General features: G+C 40.0%; 2 protein-coding genes across 2 annotated transcripts; both read left to right on the top strand.

The window, feature by feature from the left end:
* The first annotated feature begins 98 nt into the window (after positions 1-98).
* Positions 99-15,064, top strand: LOC120733041. Its single transcript, XM_040031037.1, is given in 25 exon segments — positions 99-222; positions 392-590; positions 690-870; positions 1,405-1,530; positions 1,738-1,931; positions 3,484-3,634; positions 3,735-3,850; positions 3,957-4,041; positions 4,129-4,263; positions 4,349-4,423; positions 4,505-4,976; positions 4,978-5,329; positions 9,953-10,083; positions 10,444-10,657; positions 11,555-11,738; positions 11,823-11,963; positions 12,290-12,495; positions 12,605-12,752; positions 12,849-12,967; positions 13,067-13,145; positions 13,249-13,383; positions 13,708-13,782; positions 13,882-14,087; positions 14,180-14,394; positions 14,591-15,064. Coding segments are annotated over 25 exon segments (4,320 nt in total). The 5' UTR covers positions 99-208; the 3' UTR covers positions 14,958-15,064.
* Positions 15,065-15,526: 462 nt separating this feature from the next.
* Positions 15,527-19,387, top strand: LOC120732453 (complement C1r subcomponent-like). Its single transcript, XM_040030065.1, has 11 exons — positions 15,527-15,660; positions 16,016-16,229; positions 16,430-16,607; positions 16,702-16,842; positions 16,988-17,193; positions 17,284-17,431; positions 17,523-17,641; positions 17,854-17,935; positions 18,045-18,250; positions 18,343-18,557; positions 18,753-19,387. The coding sequence occupies exons 1-11, from the start codon at positions 15,572-15,574 to the stop codon at positions 19,117-19,119; spliced, it is 1,965 nt and encodes a 654-aa protein (XP_039885999.1). The 5' UTR covers positions 15,527-15,571; the 3' UTR covers positions 19,120-19,387.
* The last annotated feature ends 1,818 nt before the right edge of the window (positions 19,388-21,205 follow it).

Genomic DNA, 21,205 nt, shown 5'->3' with positions numbered 1-21,205 from the left:
TGTCTTCCTGTTGCTCCACAGTCACCCTCCTGTTGCCGTAGATGCATAAAGAAATGATCTAGAAATAGATTTATAAATGCTTACGGGTGCAAAACATAAGCAAGAGAGGAAGGGGGCAGCAGGAAGAGGGTGAAATAGAAATTAATATGAAAAGAGGAAGGAGACATGTTCAAATGCTTTATTTGAGAAGAGATTTGATCAGGACAAGATGTTAAGATCAAGGTGGGTTTGAATTTGTTTAATTACCACAATAGATGTGCAAAGAGTGATTACAGAGTGTCTGTCTCTGACATCCAACTACTTAATTTCTGTTTCTGTTTAACGCTACTTTTAAAAAAAAAAAAATTCTTTACCCTTATATTTATTTTTTGCTTTACACCATTTTCTTCAGTCTCCTGCTTCTCCCGCTCTTCCACTCCACGTACTGCATGCTGCTGGGATGGGTGGAGTCTCCAGGTTATCCCAATGGGTACTTGCCTCATGCTAGTCTAAATTGGAGCAGGTGCGCCCCCAAAGGTCACAGCCTCTCCATAAGGTTCATCCACCTGGACCTGGAGGACAGTATCGACTGTGAAAATGATGCAGTGAAGGTAAGAGGATATCTTACCATATCAAGAATATTAAATGATGTTAATACCTGCCACATACTATTTTCTCATTATGCCTCTCATCTTTTTTTCCCCCCTCAGATCTTTTCAAATGGAAACTTAATTTCCGTTTTGTGTGGCACAAAGGAATTTGAGGAGCTTCAGTCCACTGTAAATCCTGCACTTTTCTCGCCCCCGGGTGGCTGCCTCGCCCTTTCGTTCCACTCGGACTACTCAAACATAAAGAGGCACACCGGCTTTAGAGGCTTTTATACAACCCAAGGTGAGAATCAGAGTAGAAATCTGCAGAAGGAGCTCAGCTTGTGGAAATATACTTATACTTTTGTAATCATATTTCAAGGAAGTCATTTTTAGAGAATAAATCACAGTGTAAAAAGCTTTTTGTTTAATAAAGAAAACATAAGATTAAAAAACATTTGTGTGCAAGATTCTGTCTTTCTTGCACTGCAAAAAAAAAAGTGCTGACGACACTAACGTGACTGATGTCTCACCTAAACCTCGTCTAGTATCAGTAGACTCTTGTTCCTCTACTGAAGACTTTTGCCACACATGTTACCTAGAATACAAACCAGGAGAACTGATGCGAAACTGTGGTTTTCTCTGATTTTTTTTAATGCAAGAGATGCAAAATGTCAAGGATTTTTGTTGTCACTCTGTCGAGATGAACAAACATTTGCTGTTTGATCACTTGTTGAGTTATGACTTCTGTTAAAATGTTACAAGTCATTCCAAGGAATTGTTTTTTTTTTTTTTAATGCTTTTCTGCGTTTAACCGTTAGCTCATTCCCTCTGTTAGACTATGACGAATGCAAGGATAACGAAATCAACCAATGCACCCAGTTCTGTCACAACTTCATCGGAGGGTACCACTGCTCCTGTCGCCACGGCTACCACCTGGATGTGGACAACCACACTTGCACTGGTACAAATAATCAAATTTGCTTCCAAACATTCAACAGAATCAGGATTTAACACGTCTGAAGGAGACAAAAATACACAAAGAGAAGTGAAAATGGGAAAATAGAGGAAGCAGAAGTATTGTGGGGAGATTTTTGGGAAGGTACTGATTGTGTAAAACTTATGCTTTTGTTAAAATGAAGGTAATGGCAATGATCTCTCATGTTCACAGTGAACTGCAATAAGGACCTGTCAGGAAAGAGCAAAGGTATCATATCCAGTCCTTCCTGGCCCAACTCGTATGCAGAGAACGCAAACTGCCAGTACACGCTGCTCGTGGACTCCCAGTCTCAGGTGGAGCTCGAATTCTCGGACGTTTTTGATGTGGAACAAGGCCCCAATGGTCAATGCATAGATGCACTGAGAGTAAGTGATGACTCAGAATATGCAAATACCTCTCGAAGCTGTGTGTGTGTTCCCCCCAGAAACTTTAACTTTACATATCAATAAACAAAGAGGAAGTTCAGAAAAAAAAGTGTTGTAACCATGGATTTGACAACAGACAGTCATCCTATTTTTGACGTTTTATGGTCTCTCTGTGTTACACATTTGGGTTTTTTCTTTGTGTACCATTCCTGTGTACATTGATCTCATCTTGTTTAGTTTCAATTTGACATATAACCTAATTATAATTTTGTTGTTGTACTGTTGTTGTTTCTTGTTTCAGAGCCACAGAAAAAGAGTCTCTAATGACATTTGAGATAAATTTTCTCCCAAATAATAAAATAATAAATGGATAAGTGCTAGAAATATAAGTTAGGGTAGTTCTTTGTCAGTGTTAGACATCACGTCTTTTGTCATTTTCATGGTGTGGACTTAGTCATCTACACAGGAACTTTAAGGCTGATATTTTTAAGGTCATATCAGGCCTCAGTTCTTACATTCAGAGCCCATGTCGTTCACCAAGTAACAGCAGTTTTTTAGCCCTTAACCAGGAAGTGAAACTATTCGAGATTCAGAATCTCTTTTGTGAGATACCTGAGACAAGCGCTAACCAAAAGGGGGAGGGAGGGTGAGTACAGCTGGTACCAAGACAAACCAGAGCTCCAGAAGAAAACCCCCAAAGCGGTGGGAAAAATGTGCAAACTCCAGAGAGAGAAGGGCCCTGCTGGGGCTTGAAGCCCAGGCCCCTCTTTCTTTGAGGAAATGGTGCTAACAACGTCACCAACCTGCTGTAAGCACATTCAGCGGAAATGGTGCTAACAACGTCACCACCCTGCTGTATGCACCTTCAGAATTTCCTCCAGGATTTCTCTGTAATTGACTTCAATCATTTTTATCTGAAAGCCTCCTGTATGCATTTTCTGGCAACATGTTACTTAAATGTTGTGACTTTTTTTTTAAGTCTGTCGCCTTCTAAAATTGACGATCTTGTTGGCTGCTGCTGTGTAGTCTCAGTTACAATAAGGACAGGAGGCTGTGGAGGTTTGTGGTCAAAGATCCCTCATAGAGCCTGGAGGTGTGTTTTAGGTCATTAGGTCTTTTTCAGAAATGAATAATCATCCCACTGAGCACAAACCACTGCAGGATACTGTGGTAGTCATGCTGGTTAACAGACTATCACACCTTAGACTTGTATCAGTAACCACATAAGCAGATGCAAACCATAAATCCAGTTTTTAAGTGCAACCTTATGTCTGGAAAGCATTGAGGTGGGTTATAATATGTGATTTCTAAGGCTGGTCTTCCTCTGTAGCTGGGAGGACAACACACTGTTGTGGGCCTAATGATTTCTTTTTTTTTTTTTTATAAGGGTTTTCTTTTTTTAAACGTCCATGTCAGAATGCTATAAACGGATAGTCTCGCACATCGATTGAGCAGTTGTGTTCAAATTCTTGACAGGTGCTGCACGTCTGCATCTTAAAGAAAGTCTATAAACTTGAACTTGGTGACAGTGCCTGTGTTGTTTTGTTTGCAGATTGAGACTCCCTCTGGGACTCTGGGACCGTTCTGTGGCAACACGCCTCCCGAATCGCCATTTCTCACTCACACAAACAAGCTCACGATCCGTTTCACCACTGACGACTTTGGCACCAACAAAGGATTCCACCTCAGCTTCAGGACCAGAGGTACTGCAGCCTCCTCATCTCAGACACAGCTGGTAAAGAGCATCTGTTTGAATGTTTGTTGGAAAGGACTGTGACTCTTCTTCTCACATCTTAATTGCAGATAAGGTCTGTCCAGCAGTGGTGACCTCACACTCCACCGTGACTCCCAAGAAAGCAGAATATAATCGTGGTGAAGAAGTGAAGGTCACTTGTGAAGAGGGCTATGTTGTAAATGATGTGAGTGCAGAAAGAAATCTGAAGTGTATCCTTGACATTTGATGTAAATATTTAATTTATTAAATAAATTGAATTCTAAATTAAATTACATTCTCATTTTATTAAGGATAAAGGCATCCATGATGTGAAATCAGAGTTCAATGCAATGTGCCATAGCACAGGCGTATGGACTCCCAGCTACACCTGTGGATGTGAGTCTGACTACAATTAATTTTAGATTTTTCTGTTTGTGTCTACTTGTTTTTTTCACACTCAGTATCATTTTTTCTCATATATAGTGGTCAATTGTGGACTTCCTGATATACCGGAAGATGGTATTCTTCAGTTGGTGGGTTCAGATGACCCACAAACTCAATATAAAGACCAGATCCAGTTTAGCTGCAGCTCAAAGTACTACACGCTGGAAGGAGATGGTGATTACAGGACGTTTTTGCTCATACCTTTTCTAGTATCTAGATCTCTTATTCCTTTAGCAAATTTCTCCTTGACTCTTTTCAGACACATTCATTTGCGGGGCCAGTGGCGAATGGATATCAACTAACGGAAATGCAGAGTTTCCAAAATGTCTTCCAGGTACGGATGTATTCCTTCTGTTTTTCAATGTCACTATTTGTTTGGAGCTCTGGGTTTAATGATGACTTCTATTTGTTTCAGTGTGTGGGCAGCCTGAAACACTGATAGCAGGTACAGGAAGAATTTTGGGAGGTCAGGATGCAAAACTGGGAGAAATACCATGGCAGCTATTCATAAAAGAGCCCAGCAGAGGAGGAGCATCCCTGATAAATGATCAGTGGGCTGTGACAGCGGCTCATGTTGTGGATGGGCATGAGAACAGCCCTTTGAGAGTCTTTGGCGGACTGATAGATAGAAGGACAACAAATGCCCCAAGCGCACCTTCCTTGATCACTAACAGGATCATAATTCATCCTGGCTACAGAAAGGGGATCACTGGAAGTGCACGCACTGATTTTAACAATGATATTGCTCTTATAAGATTCACCTCCAGAATCACATTAGGCCCAAACCTGCTTCCCATTTGTCTGCCAGAAGAAAACAGTGGTGTGCTGGAAAATGAACAAGGTACAGTGTCAGGCTGGGGGAAGACAGAGAACAGACAGGCCATCAGTTTTTTTAAAATATGCTCATGTTTCAGCCTACTCACGCAGAGAGTGTGAGAATACACCTGTCACTTCACGTGGGAACTCCATGAGTTTCAGTAATAACATGTTCTGTGCTGGAGACAGCGGGAAGGACAGTTGTCAGGGAGACAGTGGAGGTCCTTTTGTTTTGCCCATGTTGTCTTCTAGCAGTGGGCCTTACTATCTGACTGGGGTTGTGTCATGGGGAGCTCGCTGTCGGATTCCCCAACGAGACTCAACTAAAATAGTGAACAAGGGTTATTATACCAAGGTAGGGAATTATGTGAAGTGGATTAAGCAGACAATAGAGAGAGTAGAGGCAGAAGAATCAGAGAGAAAGTAAAATAAATAATGAAGAATACACTCTGTTATATACGATAATAAAATCATTTTCAGGGCTGATTCACATTTTAAAAAATTACTTTGCTTATAAAATAAAGACCGCAACCTTATAATCAAATGTACCAAAATAAATAACACAATCAGAACAGCTTGTTATTTCTACATTGTTTCCTATTAAAGAGAAATGTTTGCAAATCATCTGCAGACAATCTGTGTGTGTGTGCGTGTTTTCAATTATTTAATCCCTATTAGTTAAGAGACACACAAAGCTGCATTTTTAAAAACTCTTGTATAATCAGTATATTTTCCCTATGAGTGACAGCAGGCTATGATCTTCTTTTCCTTTCCGGTGCTTCTTTTAGGGGTTGCCACAGCAGATCATCTGCCTCCATATCACCCTGTCTCTATAGTCTATAGCATCTTCTTCTGTCACACAAACCCTCTGCGTGTCCTTCCTTCACTACATCCACCTTCCTCTTTTTCTTCCTGCCCGGCAGCTCCATCTTCAGTATCCTTTGTCCAATACATATCCACTACGCCTCCTCTGCACATGTCCAAACCATCTCGACATCGTCCCTCTTTATTTTCAAATCGCTTAACCTGAGCTGTCCTTCCGATGTACTCATTTCTAATGTAGTTAGAACCATAAATTAGAGGATCATAACAGTGCTTTACAGACAAACAAGCTTTCTCACATTAAAAAACTAACACCAGTAGCTCCAGATGTTGCTCTCAGTATTGAATTAATTAACCAATTTGCCTATTATTTTTTTTAAACAATTTATTTTTTCAAAATAATTCTTCAGTTATTTGTTATTTTTGTGGCAGAGGTCTGGCTATGATATCTACTGTTATAACATACAGACACACTCTATAAGAAGTGGTGTATTGTTCCGATATTGCATGACAGTGTCTGCATAATAGTGCATGACAACTGAAAACAAGGCCCTCAAACCAACAGCCTGACAGAGCCACACAGGAGAAGTGCACTTATTTTTAGACAGCCACAAACCATCGGCCTAATCCCTGACACTGCAGTGTTTAACATCAGTATGAGAAGCATGTTCTAGCGTCACAGCAGTGCAATCTTCATAAAAGTTGTTCTGATTAATACTGCAGCCAATATGCTCTTTAAAAAAAACTAAACTATAATTAAAAACAACCCTCAGCTCATTACGAAAACAAATCATGGCTCCAGTCTCACTTCCTCATTAGGGGTAGTGATGCTCTACTGCCGCTTAGTGGTGACACATATTACTTACTGTAAATCCATCCATCCAAAACAAAACTGAACTTATTAACTGCCCGTTATATGTTTTTTTCCCCATACATTCACCTGTATTTCTTTTCCGAATACAAAAATGATCAATGCATGAATGTGCATACTTTAACACATGATCAAACTGCGAGGCCGTCTCGCCAATCGGATGATTGCAAGACCCAAAGAAACTGAGTTAAATGGTGTGAGAGAGAGATGCTTGTGTTTAAAAAACAAACAGAATTCAGTTGCTTTGCTTTGGCCTTCAACAGCAACAGATGTTGGCAGCTGTAGACGGTGCACATGGGGTAAGTTTGAATTTTTGGTTATCTCTCGCACAGGTTGCTGAGCTGTCCTAGATTCAGCCGAGTGGTTTCACTTCCTAAACCGAACTACACTGTGACAGAAAACTTAAGATGATATAAAGGAGAATCAAACATCCAGCTAAACGCCCACAAGTCAAACTAGCCAGCTGCATGTGAGACCACAGACTGTGAGAGTCAGAGCTCATGAAGGCAATAAATATACTTTAAAACACACAGACCTAAAAATAAATAAATACATGATAGATTTGGCCTTATTTCAATGTCCTGCTCATTTTTCTCATAGTGAAGTCTATGAAAGCTTATGTAAATCACAGGAACCAGTTAATATTTAGAAATGACACAAATGAAATTATTGTATGGGGTTGGTTGGCATGCACTGAAAACAATATAGTTACAAAGAATGACGCGATAAATGTAAATAGTGTGAGCATTTAATTCAAGTCAAGTCAAATTTATTTGTATACCACATTAAAAAAAACCCAGCTGCTGACCAAAGTGCTGAACGGCTGAAAAAAAAAACCCCACAGTGCAACATCTGCTTTCATCTAAACCTAACCTCCTCTACCACACCAGCTCTCTGCATGTTCTCCTTCAGCTCATCCATGAAGTTTCTCTCTGGTCTTCCTCTTTTCCTCCTGTCTGACATCCTCTGTCCAATACGTCCACCATCCCTTCTCCGCAGATGTCAAAACCAACTCAGCCTGAGCTGGTCCTCAAATTTCTAACCCTGTTCTTCTCGGTCACTCCCAGTGAAAGTCTTCAAACCTTCAGCTCTGCCTCCTGTCTTTTTGCTACCATCTCCAAACTGTACATCATAACAGCTCTCACTACTAAAAGCCACCTCGACAGTACAAGACTCCGCTATACAGTTACAACTAAAGTATAAAGGTCCCTCTTTCAAGGAATGAGTTCACATTTTGGACCGAGAAAACAGATGATTTAAAACTGTAAATGACCATCACTGAACAGAGGGGGTGGCTCACACGCTCTCAGTCTTTAGATGCCTTCCCAGACACTTCAACCCCGACTCACATCTTACACCAGGTGACCTCAATAGATCATGTGATAAGGTAGTTCAAGGTGTCACGATGGTGTCATCTACACCTCTGACCCATTCCCCTTATTTTAAGGTCATTTGCAAACAGGATTCCATTTAAAAGCACAGGTACACACTGCAGACGTTGCACGCCATATACCTTTATATATTAGAGATATTTGTATCATTGGAGCTACTGAGCAATATTTTGTAATGTCATGTATTATTTAATATAGTACTTTAACTCATTTGTTACTATTTTTACTGTCTTGGACCAACTGGGACCACAGAATTTTCTCTGGGTTTAATAAAATATTCTGATTAGGAGTTTGCCTTGGTTCATGAGATGACGCACATGATTGAAAGTAGGTCAAGGGTTTAAATATTTGGGAGCTCTACACGCTTTGGTCTTAGAACTGGACAAGCCTCTTGGATGACAGGAGACATTTTTTTTCAATTAAAAAAGACAAGAAAGGAACGCCCAGTTGCTCTCTTTTCAAGCACGTAAGTCTCATTATTATCTTGGAAATCTTCCATTTTCCTCACTATGTCATCTGCAAGCATCATACAATCACAGGCCCGGAGACTCTGCTTGACCTCATCTGTCAACCTGTCCAGTGGATCAGAGCTGACCCCTGATATCATCCCACCCCAATCTTAAACCAGTCTGTCACTCATATCACACCCCTCACCACTGCCTTGTTGTCCTCATACATGTCCTGCACCACCCTCACTTTCACCCTCACTCTGCCACTCTTCCTCATGCAGAACCACACTTCCTTTCTTTGAACTCTATCTTATGCTTTCTCAAGATAATCAACAACACAGTGCAATTCCTCCTGACCTTTTCTAGACTTCTCCATCAAAACTCTCAGAGCAAAAATAGCATCTGTAGTTCGCTTTCTTGCTCAGTGACCATCACCTGTCAGCCTAGCTTCACCAACTCTTTCCCATAGGTTTATCCCTTTGTAGTTTTTACTACTACTACTACTAATAATAATAATGAATGAATCCCGATTATCCTTTGTACTACTTTTTAATAAAAAACATTAAGAAATAGTCATTATTTTTATTAAAATGTGTATTAAATGTATCTGTATTAAAATGTGTTAGCCAGTTAGCATCATTGTAACAGACTTTCTAATTTTGTATCAAATTATAGCTGACTCCTGTCTCTGTCAACTTAAAATAACAGATTTTCTATGCCTCGATCAGTTAAAGTTTTAGGATGCTTTTGCTGGGAGGAGCTAAATTAAATAAAATTGAGAAATATACATGGTTGTTGCGACCAGATAAAGAATGTAAACCTTTCAATAGTAATTTTTGTTGGTGGCCCCCTCTAGTGGTCTGTAAAATAACAGCGTGGCGGCCTCCTCTACACTCAGATCAGTCCGTTTTGGCAACTAACAATGTTAAACAAACACAAGAACACAAGACTAAAGAGCGTCAGACTTATGGGAACTAATGCAAAACATTCTAAGGTAAAGCAGAGAGGAACAGGTTGTTTCAGTTCGCCTTCAGAAACTGAAACACTGATGCTATTTTGAGGGCAGAAATAAACCACATGCTGATATAAATAATGACAGGCAACAAACACATCCACATACTTGATGAATCTGATTCCTCATTCTGGAAATCAGTTGCTTCACCTGCTATTTTAACATCCAGACGTTTCGGCATGTCTGCTTGGCCTCAAGTTAAACTCTGAAAACACTTGCGGTGATCAAGGATGCCTAAAAAACTGTTAATGCCGCCCTCTAGTGGTAGGATGAGGATTTAGCGTGGATTAGACAGTGAAATAAACCATGCTCAGTTCATTATTCTCATATGATAATTGTGCTCAAAAATCGCATGAGTTTATGTTAAATTGTTAGATGTAGAATTTGAAAGTCTGTCTCGTTCTCTAGTTTAGAACAAATATTTTCCTGTTTATCTGCAATTTAGAGTTGCTTGATTTTGCCAAGATAAACAATTCCTGGCATTAACGTAGAGAGTTGCTAAACACTGGAAACGACAGACTTTGTGACATTAATGTTTTACTTGAATGTGAGACATTTGCTCTCGCAGCAGCCGACCAGTTCACTCATGGATACGGTTAATTGGAAAATGCGCTGGGCCTCTTGTATCATCTGGTAAGTGGATTAGACATTTTCAAGTTGTCAAATATCTCCTAAAATCCCTTTTTTGGTCATAAATTTCCACTTTTGAGCAGAAATTTTAAAATCATGTAGCTGCAAATAGTGGAGAATTACTTGTGTTTTTATACTGATAATCTGCAAGAATTCACTTTAGATGAACAGTGTTTTATATTTTTATTCATCAGTCAGTATGCCATATATATGCAGTCTTGACAATATTATATTAGTTGCACAGTGGTGTCGATTGTGCCACTGTGTTTGTTCTTCTCTGTTTGTATCAACTTTGGACTGGCAGATCAGATGACTGCAGACTGATAAACAGATCAAACTCTTTCCTTTTTTGTACCTTTCTAGGTTTCTGTATGTGTCCCTGTGTGAGTGCTCACCTCTGCCAGAACCAGAGCCTCAAATGTACGGGAAGGTCCAATCCCCTCTGTACCCTCAGCCTTACCCTCCCAACCTGCAGGAGCAGTGGGACCTCGTTGTCCCTGAGGGCTACCAGATTCGACTCACCTTCACACATTTGGATATTGAAGCTTCTGCGAACTGCTACTACGACTCACTTACAGTCAGACCCATATTTCAATACATATACAGAATTACCCTAAAAATCATAATATTAATAAATAGCTTAAGGTGAAAACCCAAATATGATTCAAGAGTAACGCTTGACAACCTGATTTGAGTTTACCACTTACATATGTTTTCATGTTTCTGTCAAGGTAATTAACAAGGTTATTATAGTTAAAACTAGATGTAAAAGTTTTGAAAAACTTTTGAATAAAATTAAAACTAACTGAAATTATTTTTTAAAGTTGGGAAATTAAAATAAAATATAATTGCAGAGTCACAAAATTTTATCGACACTTGTCTGATGAGATGTTGCCAAACATGTTTAATGAGACTTTGGATATCTAAAGGACTGTCAGTCAACTGCTTTCAAAAATGCGTGTTTTTATTGTAGTACTTGATTTTTCTGAATCTTGCCTCTGAAATATACATCCATACAATAATACTTAAAAAAGACTAAACTGAAACTATGATAACCCTGGTAATCACCGTGATCATCTTGTTGATTGTGATAATTGTAAGTTAAAATTTTACAACAGTGTATAACCACTGGAGACAACAGCAACAGATAGCTGTAGCTTATCAGCAGATTGTATCGCTGCTGCTATGACAGAAAGTTTCAGAGTCAGTCTTTACTGTGACGTTGCACAGAATTTAAGATGGTAGAGGGACACATAACTGAACAGATTTTTCTCTCTGCATTACTATATCCAGTTTGATGTTGACTTAACTAAACTTAGCATTAGTTCTGGCGGGTCATTGGATTATGTTTGGCCTTTCTGGCACTTTTAACCATCTTAGACATTTAAATGAAGAACCCATGAACTGAACATAAATTTTCATCTTCTGGATTTTGCCTTATTTTCATGTAGGATTTTATTCTTTGATCCTTTAGGTTTTCTACAAAGAGAAGGCCCTCTGGAAATTTTGTGGCAGTGAGAATTCTGCTGATGGGCATCACCCAGGCAACGAGCCCATCTTGTCTCCAGGAAACAGTCTCACCCTCATCTTTCAATCAGACAGCAACAACCCGGAGGCCCACCAGAATCTGGGCTTCTCTGCCCAGTACCATGCAATAGGTAGCTCCTCCACCTCTGCTTCTTGCACTTCCTTCTTTTACTGCTGCGCCAACTCACACTAACGTAATGACTTCTCATTATTAGACATAGATGAATGTTCTGCACCAGAGCCGGGAGATGGCTCAGGGCCACTCTGCTCTCAGATCTGCCTCAACACTCTTGGCTCATATCTCTGCTCCTGTCATCATGGCTATGAACTTCGCTCTGATCAGCGCACCTGTGTGTGTGAGTACCATGAAGATGCTTCCAACGAATGTGCGCTCAGACCATCAAACTGGAGTCTGCTGGGAGAACTTAGCTCCACTTCACAAACACATTCAAACATGTAGGATCTCAAGATTACCAAAAGCACTATAAAAAAGAGGAGAGGATGGGGAGTCTGGGTTTAATGTTGGAGGCAGTTGGGTCATCAAACAGCACTAATTATTATCACTTTTTTGATTCTGGACTTAAAACATTGTGTAAGGACTCCCCAAATTATCCTCAAACACTTCAGTCAATTCATTAAGAGGGTAAACTTTCTCAGTTTCTTCCCTCTCTCTCATGCCCAGTATCCTGTGGCGGTGGTATATTTGATGAACCAGAGGGGCATCTGTTCAGTCCGGGATACCCTAATCACCCACCTCATGCTGTGTCCTGTCAGTATGTCATTTCTGTACAAGAGGGCTTCACTATTACTCTAAACTTTACTGACAACTTCCACATTGAGAGCATGGACAGCCCAGAGGGCCCGCAATGTCTCCATCACTGGTTGGAGGTAATGGCGAGCGATTTCAGCACACCTAGATTCATCAAAATCACAGGAAATAAAAATGTCTCTATATGTCATACAATTAATAAACTGTGCACTACTCTCTCCTAAAAAGTTGACTGTCAGAGACGAACAGCCCACAAAGCTATGTGGCAGAACGAGCCCAGGACCGATAGTCACAAACTCAAACATGGTCAAGCTGGAATACCACATTGATGATGAAGGACAGAGCAATGGCTGGAGCCTCGACTACAGCACACACAGTAACATGTCATCAAGCAACTGCAGTTCTCCTGGTTGTCCTTCTGGGTTTAAATCTCAGTGTAAAATATATGTTTGATTGTTTTTGCTGTTTCCAGGGATGAAGTGTCCATCACCTGGAAGTGTAGCTAAAGGCAGGGTCACTCCTAATTTGAGTGAATATCTCTTCAGAGATTACATCTATGTACGCTGCGATCAAGGATACAAGCTGATGATGGTTAGTTGAAATTGTGTTTTTTAACAGTGAAAAACAAAATAATTGTTTCCTGGTTACTGTCTATAATGTAAAACATGGTTTTTATACCCTTCTTTAAAGAATGGTCGGGAGATGGAGAGTTTCTCTTCCATTTGCCAAAGCAATGGGCAGTGGCACCTTCCTCTGCCAGAATGCCACAGTAGGTCGTCTCTAAGCATATATACACAAAGTCTTCTCCATCCATACTAGTGTTCACAGACAAAAAGCATTTTGTTGTATTTTCTTGTTTTGTTCCTGTGCAGTAATTGATTGCGGAGAACCTGACCCCTTGCTGAACGGAGGCGTGGCCTTCCTTTCTGGGTTTCAGAATCAGTATCTTTCTGTTATTCAGTATCGCTGCAATGAACCATTTTACTCTCTCCTTGGGGATGCAAACGGTGAGATGTTAATAGTGTAATCTGTTTTGGATTCCTACTGTTCATTACTTTCCTTTTGCACAGTTCTGAAACTTTACTATTAGCAGGCTCCATTAACCATAATGTGCGATTCTCATTCAGTCAAACTATCATGACATACTGATATGATGATACATGATATATACTACCATAAAACAACAAAACTTAAATAAGATTTAAATGCTAACATGATTTAACTGGAAATATATACCCTTTACATTTCTTCCACAAGGGGGAGAACTGAAACTCTTGAGGATCAGCAAAAAAAAATGTAAAAGTCACATTGTTTCTTCTTCTGCTCCTCAGTTAACTTCACATGTGATGCAGACAGGAAATGGAGATCAACCCATGAAGTTATTGACAGTCCACTTTGTTTACCAGGTATACATTTCCATCCTGCAAAACTTGATGAAGATCAAATGGTTAATTTAATGGGAAATTGATGTGTGAGATTTATATGTAAGTTTGTATCCAATTCAGTCTGTGGTCAGCCAACAAATCACATCAATGTGTATCAGAGGATCTTTGGAGGCCAGGATGCTCCAGATAATACAATCCCCTGGCAAGTGCTACTGAGTGTAAGTGGAGACAGGGCAGGAGGCATGGTGATTGGAGATCGGTGGATTATGACAGCAGCTCATTATGTAGTAAATAAGGGAGCGGTGGTATCAAATGAAACTCTACGGGTAAGTAGTTGACTGTGAGGATTACTTTGCATGATCTTTGTCTGATTGGGATTCCCTTGGTAAATGTTTCCTTTTATGATATTGACTTGCAGATTTTCATGGGACTTAATGAGGTAAAAGCCCTCGAGAAATCTCCTCTGTCAGCTGCCTCAATCCATGTTCACCCTGAGTACAACAACCCCAACTATGTAGACTACAACAATGACATTGCCCTGATCAAACTGAATGTCACACTCACATTCGACTCATCTGTAATGCCAGTGTGTTTGCCAGAACCAGGAGCCACATATGATACTGGTGTGATGGGGTAAACAAACTGCTATTGTGTCATAATGATTTTGAAGTCTCTTTAATGTCATCTACACTGTATAAAATTTGATGTTACTTTTAAGTGCCCTCGTTGTTTTTTTAACCAGTTTAAGTTAACAAGCTATTATCTTTTAGGTTCTGGATCAGTAAAAAATTTACTGAGCCCACAATGAATGTGTTTTGTATTCTTTCAGGCTGGTGTCTGGCTTTGGTGTTACAAACGAGAATAATCGTCGCATTCTAACAAATCAACTGAAGTATGTTTATCTCCCAGTGGTGGACCAGCAGACATGCAGGGATTCAGTCACTTCGGCAAGGAGAAGAAATAACAACATACCAGACTTAACAAATAACATGTTTTGCGCTGGACTCCCTGAAGGTGGGAAGGACTCATGCCAGGGTGACTCTGGGGGCCCCTTCACTCTGACTAAAGATGGGCGACAATGGGCTGCTGGGATTGTCAGCTGGGGGGTTGAGTGTGGAAGAAAGGGCACATATGGAGTCTATACCAGAGTCGCTAATTACCTGAACTGGATCCAGAAGACCATGCAGGAGAACTAAAGTTACAGTAATTCAGAACAACAAGGTGTAAATACACGATGAGAAAAAAAATTGCACAATAGGCTGATGTATTAATCTCTGACTCTCTGTGGAGTTTGATTTGAGAATTTTTAATCCATATTTCATTTAAAAACTCTATAAATTCAGTTATAGATTTACTGTCTGTAAGTCAATGCATTGTCTTTAAATCCCTACAAAGCCTGTCTTTTACCACGTTTGAATAAAGACAGTTAATGCAGATCTGCATGTGGGGGTTTTTCTTGTGTCTAAGATTAATCAAATCCTCCCACTTTAAAAACAATAACCACATCAATAGTCATTTCATCCCACTCTAACATTACTAAGCAATACTTTTATATGCAAAGAAGGCCCGCTCTCTTTCCACGTGCTTTTCCTTCGGCTCATTCTCTACAGGTTTGTACTTGATACGAACTTAAATTCTTTTGGTTTTTATGTGCAACCATGTTCGAGGCATTATTGGCATTTTTTCTCCCATACAGATCATGTTTCTACTTGGTTTTGCCAAAGCAAACAAAGAAAAAAAAGCTTGAAGACAAAAAGTCCAGTTCAAATTCCAGTGCTAAATACAGCTAATCATCTTCTGTGTGACAGTCATGGTTCATTCCAGTCTGAGACATCTCTTCTGGAAGTACAATCGACACCAGAGCTTTACAAACATGGGCTGGACCCACTGCATCATTTGGTGAGTGTGATGAAGATTTTTTAATTTGTTTGTTGTATTAAAGAATCTTTTATTTCGGTGAATTTCTCATTAAGCTCATGGAGCCTATCAGAATTGCAGAGCTTTTTGTTATATGATGTTTTTTTAATCATTATGCTTCATCTACAACCAATGTTCTAGACATATAGCTGTTAAAGTTGAAGACGTTGAACAAATTGTTAGTAATGTAGAAGAAATCAGCTTGGTGATTGAAGAAAGTTGATGTTAAAATTAAAATAAAAATCAGCGATTGTGTCACTTTATTTGCTCTTGTTCTGTTTGCATCAACTTTGGACGACTGACTCAGCTCCAGCTCTCTGTTTATTCACTTTTCCAGGTGTCTGTGGTTTTCAGTGAGCGAGTGCCAGCAGCTGTCCAATACTGAGCCTGAAATGCAAGGACAACTTCAGTCTCCCCAATATCCTCGACCATATCCTCCCTTCCTGCAAAAGCAATGGGACCTCTGGGTTCCCAGGGGTTACCAGATCCAGCTGTCTTTAACACATCTGGATATTAAAGCTTCTGCAGACTGCAGTCAAGACTCTCTCACAGTCAGAGCTTTGATTAGATCTGAATTTAAAAAATATTTCAAACAAGACACAAAACTTTTTATATTGCAGTTTTCAATTTTAGTGTATTCATTCATTCAGTTTGATTGGAAGTTAATTTGAATTAAGACGTTGGTTTAGAATTTTTTTTTTTTTTTTTACAAAAGCAGTTTGTTAACATGAGTTTTGACTTAATTTTCCAGTTTTTCTACGATGAAAAGGTTTTGGGAAAGTTTTGTGGCCAGGGAAACTCTACTGATCACCATGGTGACGAGACGATCCTTTCTCCAGGCAACAAACTGACTCTCGTATTCCAAACAAGTGACTCTACACCAGAGCATCAACAACATACTGGTTTTTCTGCCACGTATAAGGCAATAGGTACAGTTTTCCTGAAATTTTCCAACTCCCATTAATGTACTATTTCATCAACAGCTTCAGGAAAAGTTTAACACAGTAAATATTCTTTTAATAGACATAGACGAGTGTTCCAAAACAGACCCAGGACTGGATTCAGGTCCACTTTGCTCTCAAATCTGTATCAACACTGCTGGGTCCTACCACTGCTCCTGCCACAGTGGTTACAAGCTTCATTTAGACCAGCGCACATGTCTGTGTAAGTGTCGAATACAAGAAATTAGGCCTTTTTGTACATTAATACTTGTCATATGAAGCTCAGTCGCTAGAATATGGTTGAGGTGGTATGCTGATTACTGATTCTCTTACTGTTATTATTATACTGACCTTTGGTTCTTGCCCAGTGTCCTGTGGTGGGTGTGTTTTTGACAAGCATGAAGGACATCTGTCCAGTCCAGGGTATCCTAAACCCTCACCCCCTTTTCTCTCCTGCAAGTACATCATCTCTGTGGAGCCCAGATTCATCGTGACGCTCAACTTCAGAGACAATTTTCACATTGATAATAAAGATAATCAGCATGGTTCAAGCTGCCAAGGTCACTTTTTACAGGTAACGACTCGCGGTACCCACAGGGATTAAAAGTTACAAACCATGCTCCTCTGGTCTGTATGTAGCCTTCCACTATCTCTCCCCTCATAGGTGACCATTCCAGGCAGATTAGCTATGAAACTTTGTGGAACAAAGAGTCCTGGTCTGATAGTTACGAACTCAAGTACAGTCAGGCTGGACTACCACACTGAGGAGGAAGGTCTGAGCAACGGCTGGAGCCTGCAATATAGCACACATGGTGAGGAGGAGAGGTGGCATTTCCACGTTAGCAGTTTAAAACTATTTTTCTCATGCTGTTCATTCATGTTTGGTTGCTGCGTTCTTTACAGAGGTGAAATGTCCACACCCAGGGAGTGTGACAAAAGGCAGGATCACTCCTGATTTAAATGAATACTTTAGTGGAGACTCGATCCATGTCACTTGTGACCAAGAATACAAGTTGATGATGGTAATATGACATTTCATTGTTTACTACAGTGTGCATCAGTGAACTTTATTAACAGCCTCTTTTCCCTCACAGGATATTTATAGAGTTTTTTTTGCTATCTGCATGTGTCTGTGTTTGAGCAACAGAAGCAGATCTTTCTTCATTTTTCTTTAGGTTTTTTCTTCGGTGAATTTGTCAATTAGAAAATGTGTGTAACAGTCATATATTTTCAGGGACAACAAGAGATTAAGACATTCTCAGCCATGTGTCAAAGCGACGGGCAGTGGCAACTCCCTCTCCCAACCTGCATAGCAGGTACTGATGTGCTGTCAAAATAAAATACTCTAATAACAAATTTAGGACTTCAAAATGAAAGCATGAAGCCTTTGCTTGCATGCACCTGAGTTCTGTTCATCTTATCCAGTTTGTGGTCAGCCAACAAATCACATCAATGTGTATCAGAGGATCTTTGGAGGCCAGGATGCTCCAGATAATACAATCCCCTGGCAAGTGCTACTGAGTGTAAGTGGAGACAGGGCAGGAGGCATGGTGATTGGAGACCGGTGGGTTATGACAGCAGCAACTAATGTAGTAAAGAGGGGAGTGGCAGTATCAAATGAATCTGTACGGGTAAGTAGTTGACTGTGAGGATTACTTTGCATGATCTCTGTCTGATTGGGATTCCCTTGGTAAATCTTTCCTTTTATGATATTGACTTGCAGATTTTCATGGGACTTAATGAGGTAAAAGCCCTCGAGAAATCTCCTCTGTCTGCTGCCTCAATCCATGTTCACCCTGAGTACAACAACCCCAACAATGTAGACTTCAACAATGACATTGCCCTGATCAAACTGGAAGACACACTCACATTCAACTCATCTGTAATGCCAGTGTGTTTGCCAGAACCAGGAGCCACATATGATACTGGCGTGATGGGGTAAACAAACTATTATTGTGTCATAATGATTTTGAAGTCTCTTTAATGTCATCTACCCTGTATAAAATTTGATGTTACTTTTAAGTGCTCTCGTTGTTTGTTAACCACTTTATTTTGACAAGCTATTATCTTTTAGGTTCTGGATTAGTAAAAAATTTACTGAGCCCACAATGAATGTGTTTTGTATTCTTTCAGGCTGGTGTCTGGCTTTGGTGTTACAAACGAGAATAATCGTCGCATTCTAACAAATCAACTGAAGTATGTTTATCTCCCAGTGGTGGACCAGCAGACATGCAGGGATTCAATCAGTTTAGCAAGGAGAAGAAGGAACAACATACCAGACTTAACAAATAACATGTTTTGCGCTGGACTCCCTGAAGGTGGGAAGGACTCATGCCAGGGTGACAGTGGAAGCCCCTTCACTCTGACTAAAGATGGGCGACACTGGGCTGCTGGGATTGTCAGCTGGGGGGTTGAGTGTGGAAGAAAGGGCACATATGGAGTCTATACCAGAGTCGCTAATTACCTGAACTGGATCCAGAAGACCATGCAGGAGAACTAAAGTTACAGTAATTCAATACAACAAGGTGTAAATATAAGATGAGACAAAACATTTGGACAATAAATATTATACTATTTTCACTCTGTTGTGGAGTTTGATTTGAGAATTTATAATCTAGATTTCATTAAAAACTATAAATTCAGTTTCTGATTTTTCTGCTTTCTGGAAACAACGAAAAAATACTGTCTGTAAGTCAATGCATTGTCTTTAAATCCCTGTAAGGCCTGTCTTTTACTGTGTTTGAATAAAGACAGTTAATGCAGATCTGCATGTGTTTTTTTTCTTGTGTCTAAGATTAATAAAATCCTCCCATTTTGAAAATGATAAACACATCATCAGTCATTTCATCCCACTCTAACAAAGAAGGCCCGCTCTCTTTCCACGTGCTTTTCTTCGCTCAATTCTCTACGGGTTTGTAATTGAGACGAACTTTTAATTTCTTTTGGTGTGTTTTAGGTGCCAACATTCGAGTGCATATTTTTCATTATTTTTCTCCCATACAGATCATGTTTCTACTTGGTTGGCCAAAGCAACAAGAAAGAAAAAGGGAGAAGCTTTCAGACAAAAAGTCCGTTTCAATTCCATGTAAATAACGAGCTATCATCTTCCGTGTGACATTTCATGAGTTCAGTCCAGTCTGAGACCTCTTCTTCCTGGCAGTAAAATCTACACCAGCAGCTTTAGCAACATGGGCTGGACCCACTGCATCATTTGGTGAGTGTGATGAAGATTTTTTAATTTGTTTTTTGCATTAAAGATTTTTCTTTTTCTTTTGTGAATTTCCAATTTAGCTCACAAAACCTATCAAGATTTTAGAGCTTTTTGTTATATGGTGTTTTTTTTAATCATTATGCTCCGTCTACAACCAATGTTCTAGACATGAAGCTGTTAAAATTAAACAAGGTGAGCAAATTGTTAGTAATATAGAAGAAACCAGTTTGGTGTTAAAAGAAAGTTGATGTTAAAATGAAAATAAAAATCAGCGATTGCATCACTTTATTTGCTCTTGTGTCTGTGAAGGTTCTCAGTCATCCAGGTCATTGTAGTCAAAGGAGCTTGCAAAGAAAAACGTCTGGACTTCTTTAAGTTGCTTGAAGACGTTTCACCTCTCATCCGAGAAGCTTCTTCAGTTCTAAGGTCAAATGGTGGGGAGTCCCAGATTTAAACAACATAGAAGAGCCACCTCCACAGGACAAGACTCAGCAGTCCATCTGCATCTTAAGGATAAAGGACACTCTTTCGAGGATGCCAATGTTCACATTTTGGACAGAGAGGACAGATGGTTTGAAAGAGGAGTGAAAGAAGCCATCTATGTCCATTGTGAGCGACCATCTTTGAACAGAGGCGGTGGTTTACGACACCAACTGTCTGCCATCTATAATCCAGTTTTGAGATCCCTTCCCAGACGCCTTAACGCCCACTCACATCCTGGGCCATCTGACCTCAGGAAATCACATGATAAGGTGGGGCCAGGTTTCACAATGAACTCACTCGAAACCCTGGCTGATTGGGACCCACACCCAGTTTCACACCTTGCTCAGGTGATTAGAGGATCATCAGGGGTCCTTTTGTCCCTCTGTGGGGGGATACTCCCACTAGGTTTAAATCTGGGACTCTCCACCATTTGACCTTAGAACTGAAGAAGCTTCTCGGATGAGAGGTGAAACGTCTTCAAGCAACTTAAAGAAGTCCAGACACTTTTCTTTGCAAGCTCCTTTGACTTTATTTACTCTTGTTCTGTTTGCATCAACTTTGGACGACTGACTCAGCTCCAGCGCTCTGATTTTTTCACTTTTCCAGGTGTCTGTGGTTTTCAGTGAGTGAGTGCCGGCAGCTGTCCACCACTGAGCCTGTCATGCACGGACAAATCCAGTCTCCCCAATATTCTCAACCTTATCCTCTCATCCTGCTGGTTTCAGATTTTTATGTAACTTAATGATATCAGAACATTTCAGCGCTCTCTTCAGTAAGCAGCTCAGTCTATTTTCACCCTGAGTACAACAACTCCAGCAGTACAGACTACAGCAATGGTACTGACTTGATCAAAGTTCAAAAGTAGAGCTCATAATCTCATGTGTAATTCCCA

Source organism: Simochromis diagramma, unplaced genomic scaffold, assembly GCF_900408965.1.
Source record: "Simochromis diagramma unplaced genomic scaffold, fSimDia1.1 OVJJ01000361.1, whole genome shotgun sequence".
Taxonomy (NCBI): domain Eukaryota; kingdom Metazoa; phylum Chordata; class Actinopteri; order Cichliformes; family Cichlidae; genus Simochromis; species Simochromis diagramma.
Note: the sequence above shows the minus strand (reverse complement) of the source record. Positions and strands in the feature narration are given on the sequence as shown.

What these genes read in the sequence shown, in the direction of transcription:
- LOC120732453 (XM_040030065.1), top strand. Translation starts at nt 15,572, where the DNA reads ATGGTTCATTCCAGTCTGAGACATCTCTTCTGGAAGTACAATCGACAC. An exon ending in TGGACCCACTGCATCATTTG is followed by an intron (nt 15,661 to 16,015) that starts GTGAGTGTGATG and finishes TCACTTTTCCAG; the next exon opens with GTGTCTGTGGTTTTCAGTGA. An exon ending in AGACCAGCGCACATGTCTGT is followed by an intron (nt 16,843 to 16,987) that starts GTAAGTGTCGAA and finishes GTTCTTGCCCAG; the next exon opens with TGTCCTGTGGTGGGTGTGTT.